The sequence below is a fragment of the Manacus candei genome, unplaced genomic scaffold (genome assembly GCF_025592945.1).
Source record: "Manacus candei isolate 608988 ecotype Guabito, Panama unplaced genomic scaffold, ASM2559294v1 h1tg000005l, whole genome shotgun sequence".
Lineage (NCBI taxonomy): Eukaryota > Metazoa > Chordata > Aves > Passeriformes > Pipridae > Manacus > Manacus candei.
Window position 1 is genome coordinate 23,489,385 of NW_026138053.1, and position 20,645 is coordinate 23,510,029.

The window sequence follows — 20,645 nt, forward strand, 5'->3', positions numbered from 1 at the left end:
CTGGCTCAGAGCAAAGGTCCTTCTGATGGTCCTGAGAACCTTTTAAATATGTAATGGAAGCCTGACTATGCAACTGTCAATGAGGTGCTAGTAGAGAAAACGCATCCGAGAGAATGCTGACTTCTTTTGTGTCAATATTTTTATTTTTTCCTTTCCTCTCTGCCCTTTTTTTCATTGTGTCTCTCACGCCCAGAAGGCAGGAGGACACCCAGAGATGTGTGCCCAGGTCCCAGCAGTGTGGGGAGCAGGGGTGCTGTGGGGAGCATGGTGGCCTTGTGCCACAGCAACATTTCTGCTCTTGCACAAGGAGAGGTGAGGCCACGGGCTGGATTCCTTCAGTCTCTTGTAAAATGCCACATTTCCAGCTTTCTTTGACCTTTGCATCTTCTTCCATCATTCTGCTGTTTCACCAAAGGGCTGTGACTCGGCAGCCTTAAAAGGCATGCCTGAGTAAGAGCAATGATTGAATCCGAGGAGGCTGGGACTTATCTCTCCGGGGCAATCTGGCTGCTGGGAAGAATTTCCAGAGAAGGCTCGTGTCCTGCTTTCCAAGAAGCCAGAGGTACCAACAAGCTGGTGTCAGAGAAAAAAGTGTGATCCACGAACAGCATCTGCAAAGTAGATTGCTCAGAAAGGCCATGGGAGGAGGAGGGGATACAGGAGACTGGGAACAGGGCTGGGGAAAACACCAGGCTGCCTCTCCCAGGAGGATGGGCAAGTGCCTGGTGAAAGCAGGTCAGGCAGGATGGAAAACCTGTGGCAAGGGCAGCTGGACAGTATCACAGCTGGGTGGTGTGGCAGTGTCTGATGGCACAGCCTGGGAGTGGAGGTGTCCTGGGGAGTTGGGGGCAGAGCCAGCTGCCAAAACCGTGGGTTGTGCCAATGGCTCCCAGCATCAGTGCCCATCTGGGAAGTGCTGCCTGCCTTCACCTCGTACAGGCAGGCTTGCAGGCCATGGATGGTGCCCAAGGACATTCTGGTTTGGCCCCACACGCTTCATTCCCCTGTTGTCATGCCTGTACATTGTGTATTTGCTGTGCCTCTGCCTTCTTCCTCTGCTCCTGCTGGGTGACCCTCGGGACAGTGGGCTCAGCCCCATGTGATGGGATCAGGTGCTCCCCATCCCGGCACTTGTGTGCTGAGGACATGTTTGTGTGCACAGGGATGCTCCCAGGTCACTGTGGCCCATCTGCTGCGCTGAAAAACAAAACCACAAACAGTCCACAGAAGCAGTGGAGTGAAGAGTGCTCTTAGCTGCAGTTTTGCTGTGTTGAGCTTCAGGCACATCTGTGAAGCCTTTGAGGGACCGGGCTCAGCTGGGCTCAGGAGTGTTAGTGCAAAGCTCACGAAAATGGAGGAAGCTGTTGGGGCTGAAAGCTTCTGGGGCAAAGTCAACTTATAGCACAAGGGCAATTTTTGATAAGCTGGTCACATTTCATGTTGTAGGAGTGGCATCAGCTTCCCGAGCCCCTCATTTAAATAAATGTTCCTGTACTTTGTATTTGTTTGGGTATTTTTGATCCTCCAGAAGTGTTGATAATCATAATGGACAAATATGAAACATGTTGTCATCTGCCTTAAATGCACCTGTGTTATTCCCAGGATGCAGTCTTCTAGGATCAGAGGGATTAAAAAGTGGTTAAAACCAGCTCAAAATTACAAAGCTGAGAGCTTGCCTCTGACAGAGTCAAACTGATGAAGGTTGTGGTCTTTACTTCATGAGGTCCAAAGAACATTTGGGATGTCTGCAGCTTCCTGCTGACTTGGCAAAGCCACTCTGACTCAGTTTCACCTGGGGAATATGAAGGCCTTTGATATGATTTGGTTAACATTTGGTAAATATAATGGTTTAAAAAAAAAAAATTAAAAAAAAAAAAGCATGCTGAAGCCCCAGTCAGGCATGAGCTGATTTTGATTGGAAAATCAGAAAGGCTCTGGCAAGACAGGCACCATCTCATCACCCAGGGACAGCTAGGTAGTGAACCAGGTGGGCTCTCTCAGCCTTGCCAGCACAGGAAGTATTTAATGTGTTTGGAAAGTGGGGAGAGGTGAGGAGCTGAGATACATTTTACAGATACATGTGAGGAAGGAGATTTGTGTGGATGAGGGTGTCTCCCTGGCTAGAAGCACATGTTGTGGCATATCCCTGTCACGGTTGCAGAGGTGCAGGTTGCTGTGCTATGTTACCAGGTAAGCTGAAGTTGCTTTATTTTTAGGTCTTCCTGCTGATAAAGTACAAACTATTCAGTGTGGCCAGGCTGCTCAGCTTCCTTGGATCACACTCCTGTACCACTCCCTGTGGGTGGTGTTTTGGGAGGGCTGTTGTTCTAGAGAGGTCTGTCCTTTCCTTGGTGCCTGCAGGGAAGGGAGAGAGGTTGCATCAGTGGCAGCTGCTGCTGGAGGCAGGGTGAGGGTGATCAGGGATAAGCTCAGGGCTGTGTGCTCCTGGGGGGGGAGTTTAGGGCGTGGAGAGGTGCAGTGGCTGAGAGTTTTCTGTGAATATTACTGGAGATGGTGGGGCTGACCAGCATCCTGCACGAACCTTTGGGTTTTAAGAGGAGTTGCAGCTTGTGCTGCTGTGGTTTGGGGGAGGTAGAACACCTCTGTGACCACCTACCCGCTCACTTGCTGAGGGAGGGCCTCTTCTCAAGATTTTTATCTGCATCTGAGAAAAACAACACGCACAAACTTCCCATCATGGACTAATGCATGGGGCCCTAAATCCCAGCTCCCATCCCAGCAGCCAGAGCTCCCCTCAGGAGCAGGAGCACTCCTTTCAGCACTGGCTCACCTTCTTGCTCCTCCAAAGGCTCAGTTTTCTTCTGGGGCTCTGGCATCATGATCTGGAGGCCTTCTGTGAGCGAGAAGACAAGGACAGGGCTTTTCCCTGGTGGGGGATAAGAGATGGAGTGGTTACTGTGCAGCAAGTGCTCCGATGGCAAAGGAGGGAGGACAGCAGTGTTGTCCCCCTCGAATCACATGGGCATCGTCTGAAGGGCAAGGAAGGGTGGTTGAGTGAGGACCTGAGTTACCCAAAACTGCAAAACAGTTTAGGGGCTGCAGGGTAGGGGTGTTATGTCCCACCTTGGATCTGTGGCAAGGCTGGGGGGGGTCCTGTGTGGCAGATGTGGGAGGAAATGGAATATGGAGACATGGGGGGAGATGTGCTCCCGGCTTTGTGCCTGCCTGGGCAGCACCTCCGTGCTGATGGCTGTGAACGGGTCAGGCAGCGTGTCCAGTCCCACAGGACCGTCCCTCCGCCGAGCACAAGGCACAGACAGTGCCACAGTGACGCCTGGTGATGGGAGATGGGTCCCTGCCTGCCACCTCCCAGCCCTGCACACACCGAGTCTGCGCAACCCTCACAGTGAGGGAAAAGCAAGGCGTGGGCGAGAGCAGGTTTTCTCTGGAATTACAGGTATTTCCCCCAGCATTTTTGGTGCTTTTTTAAAGGCAACAAAGTAATTTTTTTTTTTTCCCCAGCTGAAAAGGAAGATTTTTATCTAAAGGTCAGGAAAGGAAGACCCTTAGATAAAGGTCATTGGTGAGAGCGTGATAAGGCACAGAAAAGTTACTCAAGCACAAGGTGGCCTGGACATCAGCACAGGCAGAAACAGCAGCTATTTTGGGTCACATATCTATTCCCAAGACACACTACTCAAGCTGAGGAATTTTTTTTTCTGCCTGGCTTCTGTTATTCATCCCTGCAAGATGCTACAGGGAGCTGTGGCTTGGGGACAGTTGTCCCAGGAACAGTCCCTGCAAGATTAATGTCCCTGTGAAAGAGATCACAATGTTTTCTATTTGTCCAGAGCAACCCAAAACACTCACTCTCTGTGGCTCGGGGTAGTTAAACATGGGCTGTGCCCGCTTGGGCAGCAGTGGGACACTCCTAACCCTTTCAACAGCTCGTACTGGTTTAATCAAACAATAATTTGGGTTGGAATGGACCTTTAAAGGCCATCTAATCCAACCCCCTGCCAAAAGCAGGGATACCTTCCACTAGATCAGGTTGCTCAAAGTCCCATCCAACCTGACCCTGAATGTTTCCAGCAACAAGGGCAGCCACAGCTTCTCTGGCCAACCTGTGCCAGTGTTTTACCACCCTCTAGTGTAAAAAACTACTTCCTTACATCTAATCTAAATTAACCCACTTTTAGTTTAAGTGTCTCTCTCTCCCCTCCAGTTCCCTGAAGCCCCTGGGAAATGTGTGTCCTTGTCCTGGATAACACAGCAAGCAGCTTCTGTATAACCCAAGGCTTCTGGCTTGTCTCTAGCTTGTAAAAAAACCCCTTGGTTAGGTTTTTTTCTGTTTTTCTTTTTTTTTTTTTGGTGGCAGTAGGCTTTTGCATTAAGAGAACCATGTCTGAGGAGGTCCTTGAAGTGCAATGAGGCTCTGTAGCATGGTGGAAACCCAAGATGGATGTTATCCATGGGAATACCCATGGTGTGAGGTGGTTTCAGCTAATAGACACTGGCCTGGCAGTCCTGGAGCACAGGGGTCTGTCACCCCAGCCTGGCTGTGGAGCAGTAGCTCAAGCACCTGCCTGTAGCTATCAAAATCCTCCAACTCTGCTGCTTTTTAACCAGAGCTTGACAGTGATAAATGACAGGGAGCAGAACACCAACTTGCTGACGCCCACTCAACCATCAAAGCAAGATTAGTATGTGCCTATTTTGGTTTCCCCTTTAATCAAAAATCAATTAGACAATTTCCAAATGAATATTCAGCCAAGGAGCGGGTTGTCAGGCAGACTGACAGCGCTCAGCACCACTTTCTTTGTGTTTTTCACTTTAGAGTTATTCAGTGTATTGAAACTAAACAAGTGGATGAGAAAGGAAAAAACATCTTTCTCTTTCCCTGGAGATGTCACCTCAAATCCTGATTAAACTTATTCTCCATTCCAGATATTCAAAGCACCCTCCATGGAATGCAACTGAGCCCAGTGTTTGGCTGCATGGTGGTTCTCCTTTTCCTGCTCCCATCTGACTTGCAACCCAAAAGATTAGTTGTTTTATTTCTGTTTTTGGGTGTTTGCCTGAGTATTTTTAACTTGGTTATTGAAGTAAATAGGAATTATGCAACAGCTCTTTTCTTGTGAAGTCTCTGCACTCACTTCCCTATTCACCAAAGAAATTTCTAAAATTCCACTGGGCAATTCTGACTGATTCTGACAGGATAAAAATATTCCATTCTATTTTCCAGCAAGCCTGCACCACATACATCCTCCAAGCTGTGTGAAGGAAGGGGTCTAGCTCTGTTAAGAGGAACTCCATGGGACCCCAGGTGTGGGTGTCTGTGCATTGGAAGAACAAACCTGGAGCAAAACCTGGAGCAATGGGAATGGGCCTTGGCCGACGGGGAGTGCGGATCTTGGATAATTTGGAGGAGGTTTTTGTAGGAAGCGAAGAGACCGGCACCTTGTCCTTCTTAGGGACTGGCACTCTGTCCTTCTCAGAGGCTGGCACCATGTCCTTCTTAGAGACTGGCACCATGTCCTTCTTAGAGACCAGTCCCCTGTCCTTCTTAGAGACTGGTCCCCTGTCCTTCTTAGAGACTGGTCCCCTGTCCTCCTTAGAGATTGGTCCCCTGTCCTTCTTAGAGACTGGCATCATGTCCTTCTTGGAGGTCTGAAAGCTCCTGTCCTCCTTATAGACCCGAAAGCTCCTCATCACTTTCCAGATGCAGAACCTGTGTGGGAAATACCGGAGACAGCAAACCTCCAAGCAGACATCTGAGCTCCTGGGGAGTGTCTCATCAGCATTTTTTGAGCATGTCAGAGTGACAGGTGGCTGGAGGAAAAAGGCTGGAATCCACAGAGCCTCCTCCACCTTGGGAGAGAGGGAACAGGTAGGTACCTTTTCCAGAAGTACAGCAGGATGGGGACAATGGTGGCCTTGGCCTTGTGGTAGATGGCACGGGTCAGTGGCCCCTTGGAAGATAAACGCCAGATCAATTCTCTCTCTTTTTCAGAGATGTTCACCTGGGCACAGAAGAGACAAAAGCAGTTTGCAGCATGCCTGATGGGCCCTGGAGGCAGGTCTCTCTCCCTGACCCCACCTTGCATTTCAGCAGCCTCTAAGAACAGAGATCCCAGTTACAGTGCCCCAGCCACACGGGCAGGATCCCGCCTGGATTTCTGTGGAAAGCATTGTGCTGTGCTGTCCAAGAGGGACATAGGCAGAGCTGTGGCTACTGCAAGGGGAGAGGACGGATGCAATGGGGAGGGCATGATGGTGATGACCTCTGGAGAGTGAAGGGACTGGGGGGTGGTGTGCAGCACTCATCCTGGTGCTTCAGCTCTGGCATTTCTCCAGCAGGTAAGGGATCCCTCCATTTCCCTGTCTACGTTCTTGTTCTCAATCTGTCTGGGTCAAGTGCTAGTGTGGGTCTGGTACTGGATCACTTCCCACCCCTTGCAGCCCATGTGGAAGTCCCAAGCTCCAGAGCATGCCCTGAAGCCTCACAGCATGCCTAGCTGGAGCAGATCCAGACCTCTGCCTGGTTCCTCTTTCCCCACAACCCTTCCCAGCTGCCATGCCATGGTCTTGAGCAATGAGCAGCCTTCAGCCTTCCTGGGCAGGTCCCAGGCTCTCACCCGCAGCTTCGGGGGCATATCAGAGTCTAGGAAGAGCTTGTTGATGACAGCAACTTTCTTTTTAAGAAAAGCAATTTTCCTTTCTGACACTATGTTGCAGGCTGCCAGAGCTTCCACTGCATCAGCCAGCCGAGAAAACCTGCAAAGGCATGTGGGGTCCTGCTCTGAGACAAATGCTGTTAACTGCTGGGCTAGACAGTCATGCTCTTGCTTAATTTAGTGTTTGCTAGGCCAGAAAAAGCAATCCACAAGGTGTGGAACAGAGAAACAGGAGGTATGAAAAGCTACTTCCCTCTTCTACCACCCTCAACATCACAGCATTCACCTGGGGGAGGTGATGTTTCCTTTTTTTGGGAAAAGAGGAAGTTGAAAGCCTGTGGGGGTGTGTTGGCTGCAGGGCTAGGGTATGTTGGCCATGGATTGCTTCTACAGGTTTGTCGGGGGACGGGACAAAGTCAAGGGAGAAATGCCACCACAACTGGCACATCAAGAAAGGTGCAGGCAAAATGTTAGATTGCTTGGGACTATCAAACCTCAAATACTTCTAGGATACCCAAACAGGAACCCTGAGCCAGGGGATGATTTCAGGTTGAAGCAGGGGCTTTGGAGGTCTCCATCAGAGATGGGTACTACCTGTAAGATGGGTCTGGACCAGAGCCAAGGGAGACTGATGCCAAGGCCAGGTTGGATGGGGCTCTGAGCAACCTCATCTAGTGGAAGGTGTCCCTGCCCATGGCAGGGGGGTTGGAACGAGATGATCTTCAAGGTCCCTTCCAACCCAAACATTCTACGATTCTGTGGTGGTACCTGACCACCTGGTGGAAAGGGAACTTACTTGTCCATCTCCAGGTAAAAGTGGAGGTCGTCCACGAGGAAGTTGACGACAATGACCTCTTTGTCAAATATGCAGCGTTTCACCAGCACCACGTTTTCCAGGCGGGCTTTGCCCTTGCGGGAGGTACTCGCGGGCCTCTTGCTCTGCTTCGAGCTCACAGGCAAGTCTGAGAGAGGAGAAGAGCTGTTGTGTCCTGCTTCTGGGTGTGAGGAAAGTGGCCACCTGGTGCTGAGCTACACCCTGCTCCTTCACCTCGCCTGTGCTTCCTTTGCCTTTGTGCAGTTAATTTGCTGAGGGTCTTTCTACCTACGTGGACTACAGCTTTTCTTCAGCCAGGCTTTCCAGGGAATCCAGACCATCCGGTGTGCAGCCTTCCCTCTAGCTTGATAACCATCTACCCTCCTCTTTGCACCCACAGAATGTTTATGTGCATTGTTTCCCCCAGGAACGGCCACGGTACATTATATCTAAAGCCTGCTGGTCTGTGTAGCTGTTACCCTGGTTCTGACAGAGGCCACAAGCAGATAACAAGGGAGAAGGAAAGGTAAAAATCTGTGTTACTTCCCCCAAGGACAAAATTCTCTTGATCTAGATGGGGTTTCAGTGTGTTGAGCAATTTCTGTGGTTTTCTTTTCTAACTGCTTTTCCAGCCTCTTCTCAAACCTGCATGTAAACCTTCAAGATCTATCTCCTTTGGCAAAACACTGTAGGTCAGTTCCCTGTTGCCCAGAAAACAATTTCTTCCTGTCTCACCTTAGCTCCATTTAGTGTTTCCTGTTTTTTTGTGGAAGGGATGCAAACCTGCATATACAATATTGTTGGAGACAGATGCAACAGCATAATGGGGCGCCTACATCAGAAAGCCAGATATTGCATCAAAGTGTGTGTGTGTGCACCTTTTCTGTGCAAAACTCTGCACATCTAAGTGTTCACAGCAACATCTGGCATCCTGAGATACCCGATTTTATGGCTCTTTATATAACTCCAGCAGAGGAAACTGAGTCATGGGGGTGGGGGATAAGCCACAGGTTTCCTCCAATTACATCTCTACCTAAATTCGGGACTGTCTTGGGGAGGGAGGAGAAGGGGTGGCAGGAGTCTAGACATACTTTCCCTCTGGTTTCTTCGTTCCCAACAGAGAAAGTTCTCAAACTCCGCACGGCGTTCGTCATTTCCCATCTCCCTCTGGAACTTGCAGAAGCTCCTGACGAGTTCACGAATGGCATCCCAGGCCCACTGCTGTGGAGACACAGCACAGCTGGCATGAGCCAGGGAGCTGCAGCATTAAGGTTGCTCCTGGACAGAGCCCTCCTGTTTGGACCTGAGCTGGAGCAGCAGAGCCCAGCCTTGGCAGTGGGATTTGTGATCCATCTATCTTTGCCTTCCAGCATTTCTCGGTTTCACTGGTGGCCACAGGTGATAGTGTGAATTGCTTGGCCACTCCTAACCAAATTTGGTGAAGTCTGCATGGAGCAGGACTCCAGAGCCTGTAGGAGGGAGTCTTCACCTGTCACCTTTTTGCAACTCTCCAAGTTTGACCCCCTCACCCCTTTTATGTGACACCACTTGGCCCACAGCATCTCCTCTCTTTCTTGCCTGGAAAATGTCCCCAGCTGACCAGCAGACAGGGTCCTTCCTTACCATCCTCTCTTCCTCAAGGTTCTCTTCCTCGAGGTTTTCTGCCTCAAGGCTCTCTGTGTCGAGGTTCTCTGCCTCGAGGTTCTCTCCTTTGAGTTTCCGTGTTTTGATGTCCCGTGCCTCAGGCCGGACAGCGGTGGTTCTCTGCACACGACGCCTGGACTTCGGCTTTTTGGTCAAGGCGAGCAGCTCCTGCAGCTGCTCCTCCTCCTGCTGCTGGTCCTGCTGCTGCTGCTTAACCCTGCCAGATGGGAGAGCAGAGAGAGAGAACATCAAGGGCAGCCGGACGTATAAGGAAGGCACTGTTTTGGTGGATTGGTGGCTAAGGCAGGGAGCAGCCGATAGGGATAGCCCTGGGGTTGGGATCCCAGTGGATTTCTGTTCCTAGAGGAGGTTGGACAATGGTGCAGGGTGCTAGATCCCCTCCCCTCCCCTGGGCTCTGTTCTTGCATGTAGCAGCCTTGAGAGTGTCTGTCCTGCTTATCTGCAGTGTTTCCTCCTCCAGTCCAGCACCCTGCAAGCCGAGAGGTGATTTGGTAGTTGTGCTGGGTTGAGAGTCTGGATGGAATTTCGATGTACTAGCTGATAGTTCATAGGGAAATGCATTTTTAGCAGTTGCTGTCTGGCCCCTTGGAGTGGGATGGATTTGGAAAGGGTGCATTTGCAGAACCACTGGGCTTGAGGAACCAGCTCGACTCAGGCGCTCACCACCGTTTTTCCATTTGCTTTAAATCCCAGAGTGGAGATGTGAGGGCTCATGGCTGGAGTATTCCCAGGAGGTGACACGAGTACAGAGATATACATGTGGCTACAGGGTGATTTTAAGTGATTTTTCTAGGAATCTGAGCGTTGCCCAGGTGGCATTTCAGGGATTAATGGAGGATGAAGTGCATGAGACATACACAAGATCTGAGGAGTAAATCTGAACTAGGGGGGTGTTAATATTTCTCCTTTCCCTGGTAACTCTGCAGTTCAGACCCACAGGGCACCCATCTGAGCGGGCTGAATGACAAAACAGGGAGCAATGGCACTACTGGAAAACACTGGGGAAAATATGCTTCCTGAAAAAGTGGAAGTAGCAAAAAACTAGCAAAGCCCTGTGCTGCAAAGTGCCTGACCTGTGTCTTTTAGCTCGCTTCTTTACTGCAGCAGTGGGGAGCTTCATCGCTCCAACACTCCCCTCGGGTCCAGCAGCTGTGGGGACAGAACAGGGATGGCCTCTTCCTCAGGTGACAGCCAGAGCCTGCTCCCAGCTGTCCTCAGGGTGAAGGACCTGGAGCTCCCATGCTGGTGCCTGAGTGGTGAGTCTGGCTCGGGAGACACTGGATACTGTGGAGACTCTTCACCTCTCATGGTTTGACCTCCTTGGCATCTGCTTCAGAGAAGTCTCCCCACTCCCACCCTCTCTGCCTGGATTAATGCCCCAAAACACACGACTGTCAAGGGTCGATAGGCCTCTCTCTCCTTCTGGAGATGTTCTACCAGGTGATGGGATGCAAGCAGGGAAGACTCCCGCTTGTCCAGTCCCCTCACAGCATTTTGGAGCACCTGCCAGGATGTGATGGTTGGGAGCCCACCCTGCTTTTTGTCTGCTCGGACTGGACTCACCAAGTAATGCACTTAGGAGATGCACAAGCTCATCATCCTTGCTTGGGCTATCCACAGCCAGCTCCTCTGACATCATCTTCTGGAAGTCTGCATCAGAGAGAGAAGAGGGGACAGATCCCAAGTCAATTACTTTTGTCAAGACAAGCTGAGGTATGACACCAGTACCACCAGCAAGGCCAGCCCCAGCATCCTCAGGAGACGGTCAGGATGTGGAAGTGGGGTGGCAGTAGCTATTGCTGGGTTTGGATTTCAGTCACTTTGCTGCAGCCTCCGTTTGATCTGGTGACCCAGCACAGGGGATGTCGCATTTGGTGCCTCTGGTACTGGTAGGAGGGAATTTGGCCCATAGGTTGCTGCCAAAGCTTGGATTACAGCTGAAGGCTCCCAGATACCCTGTCCCAACCCACTCCACGATATCCATGGCCTGTCTAGGGGCATTGGTCACTGCAGGTGCATAAAATATGCTTTACCAGACTGAGCCAAAACGAGCCAACAGAAATTCAGAGCCTCTTCTTACCTGGGCTGCACAGGAGAAGTTCCATCTCTGCCTGGGTGGAGCCCCCTTTCCGGAGGTCCCGAGAAGCAAGTAATTGCCAGTACTCGGAGGAGACACCTTCCAAGTTCCTTGTGCCATGCAAGGACTGGCACAGCTTCAAGGTCTGGTTTATCCTCTGGGACAGGAGGAAACATTCACTCCTGTCAGCAGTGTGGCCTTGCATCTCGGGCACTGGGACATCACCACCTGGAGACTATGGCGAGAAGAGGGCAGGGTGATTGCACAGAGCATGTTCCACATCTCCCACGCTGTGCCCACGTGGTTTACTGTGCCTTAGAGTACAGAGCTACCCGATTTGGATCTCTGCTTCAGCTTTAAACAGTCTAGAAGAAACCTACGTGAGCACAGAGCTCAGCATAGACCTTAAACTACCTAAGCAGCTGCTTAAATTTGGCTCACATCTGCCTGCAGCTGGGAGGTACTGGGGGCAGGCAGCAGGTCCCCCAGGGAGTCCAGACAAGGGCTTGCAAGTCCAAGTCCACACAGGAGGGCTGAAAACAGCCCTGAAGGTGTCCCCCAGCAGGTTGGTAACCTCCTGTGCCATTTTGTTGGCTGCTGTCCCTGAGGCTGGCTCTGGCTGGTGCCCTGGGAGTACCTCCCTCACTCCCCTGAAGACCCTCCTGCAGGTTTTGTCTTTCCCCACAGGCAAACAGTTTGCACGACTCGCCAAGCAGCCAGGCTCAGAGTAGCTGGTTTCTGGCTGAGATACACACTGCTGAGAGCAACCACCAAAAATAACCCTGCTAAGCCCCCAGCAGTTCCCCTGCCACCAGTGCAGCGAGACCCAGGAGGAGTTTGGCTCAGGGGATGGTGCCTGTGGAGAGTGGGGCCTCCACGCCTGCTGATGTGCTAATTGCACTCCCAGACCAGGTCTGTCCTCCGAGGGGTAATTTCCTTGACAAGAGATGCTTAAAATCCTGGGCAGCTAATTAACTTCCAACCAAGAGTACTTAATGCCTTTTCCAAAATGCTCAGCTCTCACTGACTGAAACTCTGTGAGCCAGGTCTTTGAGGACACCAGCCCTGAGAGCCTCTCCTTAACACTTCCAGAATCAGCTGCCGATTAGAGAGTTCATTTTGGGGAAAACAGTTGGTTTGAAAAACACCATCTGCAGTGACAAAACTGCCTGCACAGCTCATGCAGGCACCCAAGCAGATTCTTGGGGGGTTCTGTCTGCAAGGTTTCTGGGTGTAAGGTTAGCATTTGGGGTAGGTATTAGAGGGGTTTCCTCTGCTAGGAGGAATAATAGTCTGGGAAGAGTGCTTGTGTGACTCTGATTTCCTAAATCACCCCTTTACACAGTGGGGAAAAAAAATGTGGAAAACTTGAGGGTTGTTGAATGATAGGCTAAAAGTCTGCATGCCCTCTTTCTTCCCCCCTGTGCTGGCCCAGGCCCGTGTGTCTGCACATGAGTTACATTAACAGCAGTAACTGCTGTGGGCAAGGGAAAAAGGAGGGGGAATTAATTCCCAGAAGTGTTGGTTTCACCCCTGCCTACCCTGAAAGACTGTGATTATGTTTCTCCCTGCTTTTAGGCTGGGTCACAGCCTGTCTCAGGGGAGCTCATGCAGGGTGTGCCTGCAGTGCTGCTGACTTACGGGATGCTGTGGTGGAAGAGCTGGGGATCACTGCTCCAGGCAGCTGGAGCAGAGCAGGATCTGCTGCATCATCCCAAGGTGGTGTTGGCTGAGGTCATTGTGGGATGCTGGACCACAGCAGTTAATGCTGGGCTCCTCCTTCTTCTCTCTCTCTCCCACCTTTTCCATCCCCACTGGTGCCTGCACACCCCACAAGGATGACTGTGTGCCCTGTGCATCCCCCTTACCATAAACTGGAGGAACGTCCTATCATCAGCAGCCAGAAATTCCTCATAGAAGTAGCAGAGCACCTAAGGAGGAGCCAAGGTGGGTTATCCTCAGTCACTGTTCCAGCAGCAATCACCAGCCCCCAGCCCCACGGTACCCTAAGGTCACAGTGGTGGTGCCGTGGGTGGATTACACCTTCCTGTAAGGTCTGCCAGGAACTGTACACCCAGGCTGGTCCACTGGGCTGCTCAGGGGCTGCCCAGAAGGGCTTGGGTTCTAAATATGTTTTACCTGTGTTGTGCTGGAATCAGTGACTCAGAACTGAAAGGATGGCCACTGCCCTGTCATTCCCTGGCCCTTGGAATGTGCATCTAACAGCCAGGGTCACCAGAGATATTCAGTGACTGCTTACCTCTGCTCTGCTGCCCAACAAACCAGTGAGGATGCTCCTCTCCACTGGCCTGGTGCATCTTGGTCACTGGTTCCAGTGCAAGATGACTTGTGACTGTAAGTTTTTCCCTTCCTAATCTCTTTTCCTCTTAATTTTTTGAATACCTCTTCTCACTGCAGGGGTGACAATGCCAGCTGTACCCCCCCCAGCCTGACCACTGCCAGCACCCCTTTGTACCTTGCAAATCTCCTTCTGGGCTCTGAATATCCAGGGGGAGAATTCTCCAAATATCAGGTGGTTCCACAAACCCGTGAGAGTCCTGGTCTCCAAGGGAAGCTTCTCAATGTTGTCCTCCTCCAGGTAGGACTTGCATATCTTATCCCCGGTCAAATGACGGAGGAAGAAGTTGTTTTCTCTGCTGGAGTCCAGCACCACGGGCAGAAATTCCTCCAGGTCGTGCCACAGGTCCAGGAGATGAGTCTCCATGGGTCGGTCCTGGTGCTTCAAGAAGTCTCTGAAGGGTTGTCCTGCACAGGTGTCAGCACTAAGGGCCCAGGGAAGGAAACTCAAGGTCTTGGCCGATCCTTTCAGGGAGGGCAGCTGGACAAGAGGTGCAGAGGAAGGCAGGTTAGAGAGGATTTTTTCCTCGCAGAGGTCTTCCAGATGACTGACCTGCTCTGCACTAGGTTTTCTGGGAGGAGTTACTCCCCCTTTGCCATTAAGGGCAGCATTTGCAGGATGCTCTGACTGAGGAATTGATCCCAAAGCATCCTTATCCAGATGCGGTTCCCTTGTGCCCCTAGCTGACCCTGTCTGCCTTTCTGGTTTCACCCGAAAACGGGGCATCTTCATTTCTTGGGTGCCTCTTCTCTCCTTGACCAGAGCCCAGATCTTTGTTTTGGCCTTCTGGCCGCAGTAGGGCCCTGACGAGCGCTGGCTCCTTTTGATATGCATCGTGAGGGGGGTCTCCAAAAAGCCTGAGGGCTCCTGCCAGTCAGCCTGTAATAAACGCTCCTGATATTCCTGCAGCAAAGGCTGGCATGATTCCTCTTCTTCTATTCCCATCTTGCAGTGGCTGAAGAATTTAGGGAGCCAGTAACTCTGAATCGTGAAGAGGACCTGTTCCTGCATCTTTCTTAGGATGTCTCTTCTATTGCTGATGGACTGGATGTGCTTGGCTTTAGGCAGTGATCCTGAAACAGATGTGGGGAATTACAATGGGGAGATGGCTCCATGTAGACTGTTCCCCAGCCAAATAAAGCGGGTGATGGTATCTCATCTCCCTGGGAGCATCCAGGAAAAACCACCTCCCTGGAAAGGCACTGCTCATCCCCAGCTCCGATGTTTCTTACCAGCGATGGTCGTGCAGAGGGTGATGACACTGGAACCTTCACGCAGGTGAGAGGCTTTCAGCCTGTGGATCAAGGACAGGTAGAGGTCCCTCTGACTCGTATCTGACTCATCCAGACCCAGGAGCCTTTCGGTGGTGAGCCAGAAGTCGGTCAATTCTTCCCCTGTGGATCAGCCAAGGGTTGGGAGTTGGAGGGGGTCCCTGAAAGCCCCAAGAATGGATGGAGCAGTTTATAATTTTTAAAAAAAGAGAAGAGAAGAACTCCTGGATGAACTGAGGGAACAGGGTAGACAGGAGCCAGGGTTATGCATCTTCCTCCCAGCTCTGCTGCTGGCTCACCTTCCAAAGCTCTCACAGTGTCTTCTGTCCCACTGCCGCTTATCCATGCCCCCAGCTCTCTGCCAGTGTCCCAGTGGGCAGGTGACCCACGGCTGGCTGAGAAGGGGCTGTGGAGCATCCCATGCCTACCTGCTGTTCCTTGGACAAAGGCTCGGAAGTGCCGCATGCCCTGGCTCCCGCTGATGCACTTCTCCAGCAGCCACTGGTCAGCGCTTTGCCAGTTCAGGAGTTCTGCTGTTGGAGAGATTGCAGAGCATGGCATCAAGGGCTGCATGCAGGAGCGATCCCAAGAAAGTCCCTCAGCTCCCAATGGCACCCCCATTGGAACCCTCCTGTAGGAGGAGCCAGAAGAACAGCAAATCACCCTGAACTGGGAGTTTCAAATAGGCTGTGGGATGCACATGTGGTGTGTGCCAGGACAACCTCCTCCTGTCCAGGACAGTCTGTCCAGCTATGGTGCCTCCTCCCCTTGCAAACATCCATCTTTTTTTGCTTGAGTTTTGTGCTTGCCCTTAACTTCCTCCAGCTTTGAATTTCAACCTGACCGGAGCAACAGCAGTGATATATTCAAGAAAAGCCTTATTAAATTGCTTATTTTTTTGAAAAGAGAATCTGCATTCCTGCTGCCATAGCTTTCTTTCCAGTGGTAAAAGACTTGGCTGGACTGAGATGGCTCATTTTAGGGGTACAGTGAGCACAATTCAGACTTCGTGCTGCTAAGAGAGACCACGGCCTGTTGTCCCAGAGCACCCTGCACAGCAGCAAACCTGACACTTCAGCACCTAAGGTTCCCACGCCCCGGGATGCCCTCCATCCCAGCTCCACCCATGGACTCCATGGTAAACACTTGCTAAGCAGCTACTTCAGCTCAACTCCACAGCGAGCCTGTATTAACCCGGGTGGCAGAGTAAAGCCCTGCGCATCCCATGGAAACCCCAGGATCTGCTGCATCCCTAAAAATGGGGCGTGCAACGCCTTTTTAACCCGGAGCAGAGGCACGACCCACTGGGCAGGCACCAGGCAGTGACAGCCCTGGAGGGAGGAAGCCCAGCGGCGGCGAAGAAGCCGATCCGATTTCCTCCGTGCCGCGATGACTCACCTGCTTCCCCCGACCGAATGAAACCCAGGAGCTTCTGGCAGAGGACGAGGTGGAGGCACAGGCTGGATTTGCAGAAGTGAGGCAGCCGGTGCTTTTCCAACCAAGCCAGTAAAGCCGTGGGGCTGGGATCCTGCGTTGCAAACCCGGGGAGAGGATTAGCTGTGAGCAAGGAGCCGTCTCCTGCCTGGGGATTAGGGTGAGTAACGGGTCCCTGCTACAGGGGGAGGAGGTGGGGAAGGCACCCTGTTGCTATACGGCGATGAAAGCCATCCTGATGCTGAAGGAGAAGGGGGATACTCGAGTTACAGCCCCTGCTTGTGTCCCCACGAGCTTTGCCTACAGACCTGGGAGCCCCGGTGCTGCGGGGCTGCCTCCGAGGCTGCCTCTCCTCGCAGCCCGCCTGCCTCCCCAGAGCCCAGGCAGGGAGGCATGGCCGCTTCCCGGCAGCTGTGGGAGCAGCAGGTTCCCTTTTGCTTGCGGGATCTGAGCGCTGCCAGCGGCGCTCGTGGTTGTGGGGAAGGGGGACGCCCGTGGGGAGGGCTAAGTCAGCTTGGTGATCAACTGGGTTTTTCACTCCTGTTGAATTCAGGAGGACAAGGGGCTTATATTTATGTCCTCCTTCTTTGCCACCCCATATGCTCTCCTTAACTCCCGCTTTTGCTGTTACCCAGAGCTGGATAGACCCCAGAAGCTGCAGCAGGACTTTAAATGGCTTGTGCTCCTCCCAGGGCTTAAAAGCAAAATGACGCCCGGGTTTGAAATAATCCCCCAGCTGCACGAACAGGAGAGACAGAGAGGGGCCCTGGCAATGAGAAAACGGGTCCTTCCCTCCCCTGCCCTGTGCCCTTTCTCCCTCCTCCTCACCCTCCTCACAAAGGGGCATGTTCTCACCAGGTGGCTCGACAGCCCTGGCCAGAGGTCCCACTGGCCCGTGCCACTGATGTAAATGGGTGTCTGGCCAAAAACCTGTGTCAAAACGAAAGTAGAGAGCTGAAAGAGATGGAGAGTGCCAGGGGAGACCAGAGCCCAGCTGTTCAAGTTAGTTCCCACTACAGAGAAGGGCATCCAATTCCCTGTTAGACCTCTGTCTCCCAAGTTGAGATCCTCAGTTTTCCCTCGTTTTCCAGCCTGAGTGTGGCACATTCCCAATTCTCCCGGGGTCTCTTAACACCACAGAGTCTGAGTTCACCTGAAGAGAGCTCAGAAAGGTCCCGGGCTTTATGGTGCAGAGTGGACTTACGGGAAGATTCAGAAACGTGTTGAAAAAGTCAACAAAAACATCATCTCTCAGCAGAAGCCCCATGTCCGTGGAGGCTATGGCCGCTAGAGGGGGAGAAGAGAAAGTTATCTGGGCTTTGTGTTGCCACACAAGGTGAGCCAAAGGAGGAGTTTTGAGAGGGACGGCTTTAGGGGTATGTGGTACAACTCGAACTGTGCACACGCGGGAGGATTTGGACAGTCCATGAAATCTGGGTCCCGGTGCACCCACGTGCCCTGGGATGTGTGGCACAGGCTGTTTGGAAAGCACGAGGTTCAGCAGCATGCAGGAGCTGGGAAGTTTGAATGCCAACTTCCTAAATAGCAAAGGTACACGGTCCATAGAGGCTGGGCACAAATGTGCTGGCATCCGTAGGGCAGGAGGAGGGACATGCTGTGACTGGAGGGGACAAGCTGTGCTCCTCTGCCTTATCCACGTATAACCCTGCTATCATGGAGAGGAACTGTGTGCTGTGCTCTGGTGCTGCCACTGCCTTGGTGCCCTCTGAGTCCTCTTGCTCTGGTTCTTGGAACAAATTCCGCCAAATTAGCAGGCACCACCAGACTGGGGATGGGTTGTGGCTCTGGACAGGGTGTCAGTCACTGCAGCCCCCCCTCCATCCACCCAAGACATCAAAGCAAGTGTCAGTTAGTGCCAAACACCTCGCACTATCCTGTGAAATTTTATTCGTGTCTGAAAGATCTGGATGCAAGGGGGTGGGCTGGCACAAAATGTCCACTTTTGTGAAGGCACAGCTGTGTTACAGGGAGGGCTCTTATTTCAGAAGCCCAATACTGCTTTTTCCCCCCACTGTCCCCTCTGGGGAGTGTTTAGAGGGCTGAAGCCTCCAGCAAAGGGTAACTCACCAGCAGTCATCATCCTGCTGTGTTCCGGGGGTGTGTTCCAAACTGCCGTGCTGATTGTGACACCCTTGTCCTGGCACCTTCTTAGTGGAGCTGCAGGGCTCTTGGGAACCCCAGGGCTTTCACCATCTCCCTCTTGGTTGTACTCCAAGGCCTGCTTAGCCTGGTGAGGAAAAGACTGAGTGAGGATCTTATCACTGCCTGTACGTGCCTGAAGGAAGGATGTCAAGAGGATGGAGCCAGGCTCTTCTCAGTGGTGCTGAGCAGTAGGGTGAGTAAAAATTGGAACAGAGGAAGTCCCACATGAATGTTAGGAAAACCTTCTTTACTGCAATGGTGACTGAGCACTGGGATGGGTTGTCCAGAGAGGTAAGGGAGTCTCCCTCAATATCTCCCTCAATATCTGGAGATATTCAAGAACCATCTGGACTCAATCCTGAGTACTGTGCTCTAGAGGATCCTGTTTAAACAGAGAGGTTGGACAAGAAGACCTCTGGTCTGTGATTTCTGTGTTTATCCGTTCTGTGATTCTTTGAAATGTCACTTTTTTAATGGCTAGCCCTGAAAACACACCTGGGCAGTCCTGAAATGAAACCCTTTCCCTCTCTCTGCTTGGGCAAACTTCTTGCCTTCAAACCAGGTCCTTGTCAGCACCTTGGTGCTGTGTGTGGTTGCTGTCAGCATATCTGCTTAGGTCGTGATGAAATTTCATAGGAGACTCCACTATGCCTGCCCTGGACAGACCAAGTTGTCTTGCTTCATCAGGTCTGGGACTGAGGCCTAACCTTGGAGACCCTCCAGCGGGAAGAAGGGAAAGAAAGGAAGAAGGAACTCCTCTTAGAGCAGCAGTGACCAGTTTCCCTTCCAGGAGGAGGAATCTGCTCCCCAGGTGTGTATTTGATCTTGCTGTCTGTAATGCCATGGTGTCAGGCCTGGCAGGGCTGCCACTGCCCTCCAGGTTTTGGGCATTGTCGTGCCTGGGGTCTCTGATGTGCCCTGTAGCAGAAGTCTACTGGTCTGTGGCTCTGCACTGTCAGTGGGAGTGGGAAGGGTTCTGTTCCTGTGGAGTGTGTGGAGCAGAGTTTTTGTGGCCTCTCCTGCACTATGGGATAGACTCTGCCAACATTACAACCCTAGAACGTCCTGAGCTTTCTTGCTCTGGCCACTGACAAAACACAGTTGGGTTATGTTGAGCATCATGTCCCATTCTGTCGCTGTGGCTGCAGCCCCTGTTACTGTCACCTCCATGCACGTAAGAGTGTGCAGCATCCCTGGAATCGCCTCTGTGCAGAGGAGGGTACCTGCGGTGGGCACAGGCAGCGCTGGGGCAGGACAGTGTCCCACAGTGTCCCCAGGAGCGGGGCCACCTCACGAGGTGGCGCTGTCAAATCAGGAATGTGGAGCTGTTCCCAGCAGCAACAGGGCTCTGCATCTCAGCATCGGGCTTGTGACTCCACGGTGGCAGTTAGTACAGGGACAACTCCAAATTAATTGTGGGGCTGGTGCTGGGCACCCCAGGGGGACAGTCCTGGGCCCCTGGCACCGGCACACTCTGTCACCCCAAGCAGGGGAGCTCGTTTCTTTGTGCATGGCTGGGCTGCCCTGTGTGAGGATGACAACTGGTGCTGTAACAAGCCAGGAGTGACACAACAGAGATTTGTGAAAGCGTGTCAGAGATCACACCTGAACTGCCCATGCACACACATGTGCCCTGGGAGGGTCACATCCTGTCATGCTGCATTAGTTCACAGAATCCTAGAATGATTTGGGTTGGAAGGGACTGTAAAGATCATCTCATTTCACCCACCCAGCCTGGCCTTGAACACTTCCAGGGATGGGGCAGCCACAGCTTCTCTGGGCAAACTGTTCCAGTGCCTCACAACCCTCAGAGTGAAGAATTTCCTCCTCAGATCTAATCTAACCCTGCGGTGTTTGAAGCCATTCCCCCTTGTCCTGTCACTCCACGGTTGAAACTGTTGGGTTGAACAGCAGTGGGTGGTTGTGCTCGTCCCTGTGGTGCTCCTGGGATGCACGTCATCCTGGTGACAATGAGGAGATGTTGCCCTTTGGGTGATGCTTTCTTTTTGGGGTGTGTGGACTTGTGCTCTGCTGCAGGATGGCTTGGCAGTGCCTGTTCTGTGCCAGCTGTGGGGATGGCTCTGGGATGGGGCCAAGCACAGCCCCTGGGGATGCACACTCACTTTCCTTTGGTCACAGCCTGGGCACATTGGCCGGTCACTATGCCAAAAACCAAATTGATACGGGGAGGGAGCAGCCATGGGCCACAAAACATCTGCTTGTC

The 20,645-nt window shown here is 52.2% G+C and overlaps 3 protein-coding genes across 4 annotated transcripts in view; 1 reads left to right on the forward strand and 2 right to left on the reverse strand.

The window, feature by feature from the left end:
- RGSL1 (regulator of G protein signaling like 1) lies at positions 1-18,377 on the reverse strand. Of its 2 annotated transcripts, none has more exons than XM_051805827.1 (20): positions 18,347-18,377; positions 17,463-17,545; positions 17,114-17,188; positions 16,223-16,352; positions 15,253-15,357; positions 14,786-14,947; positions 13,671-14,626; positions 13,063-13,125; positions 11,198-11,429; positions 10,681-10,767; positions 10,191-10,266; positions 9,076-9,313; positions 8,544-8,673; positions 7,435-7,600; positions 6,600-6,738; positions 5,860-5,984; positions 5,319-5,692; positions 2,792-2,887; positions 2,618-2,665; positions 1-2,355 (listed from the first exon to the last, which is right to left on the reverse strand). In XM_051805827.1, exons 1-19 carry the CDS (start codon positions 18,357-18,359, stop codon positions 2,622-2,624), a joined length of 3,294 nt encoding a protein of 1,097 aa, XP_051661787.1. In that variant the 5' UTR covers positions 18,360-18,377; the 3' UTR covers positions 1-2,355; positions 2,618-2,621. The 2 variants fall into 2 exon arrangements, with proteins under 2 accessions (XP_051661787.1, XP_051661794.1); XM_051805834.1 differs by having other exon boundaries at positions 15,253-15,354; positions 18,347-18,373.
- Positions 1-20,645, reverse strand: part of CACNA1E (calcium voltage-gated channel subunit alpha1 E) — a 360,562-nt gene that overhangs the window by 66,509 nt on the left and 273,408 nt on the right. The gene's annotated exons all lie outside the window — the stretch shown is intronic.
- Positions 16,320-20,645, forward strand: part of GLUL (glutamate-ammonia ligase) — a 17,710-nt gene continuing 13,384 nt past the window's right edge. Inside the window, exons 1-3 of the mRNA XM_051806689.1 lie at positions 16,320-16,418; positions 18,496-18,614; positions 19,109-19,232. The gene's annotated coding sequence lies outside the window, so the exon portion shown is untranslated. The remainder of the gene's footprint in view (positions 16,419-18,495; positions 18,615-19,108; positions 19,233-20,645) is intronic.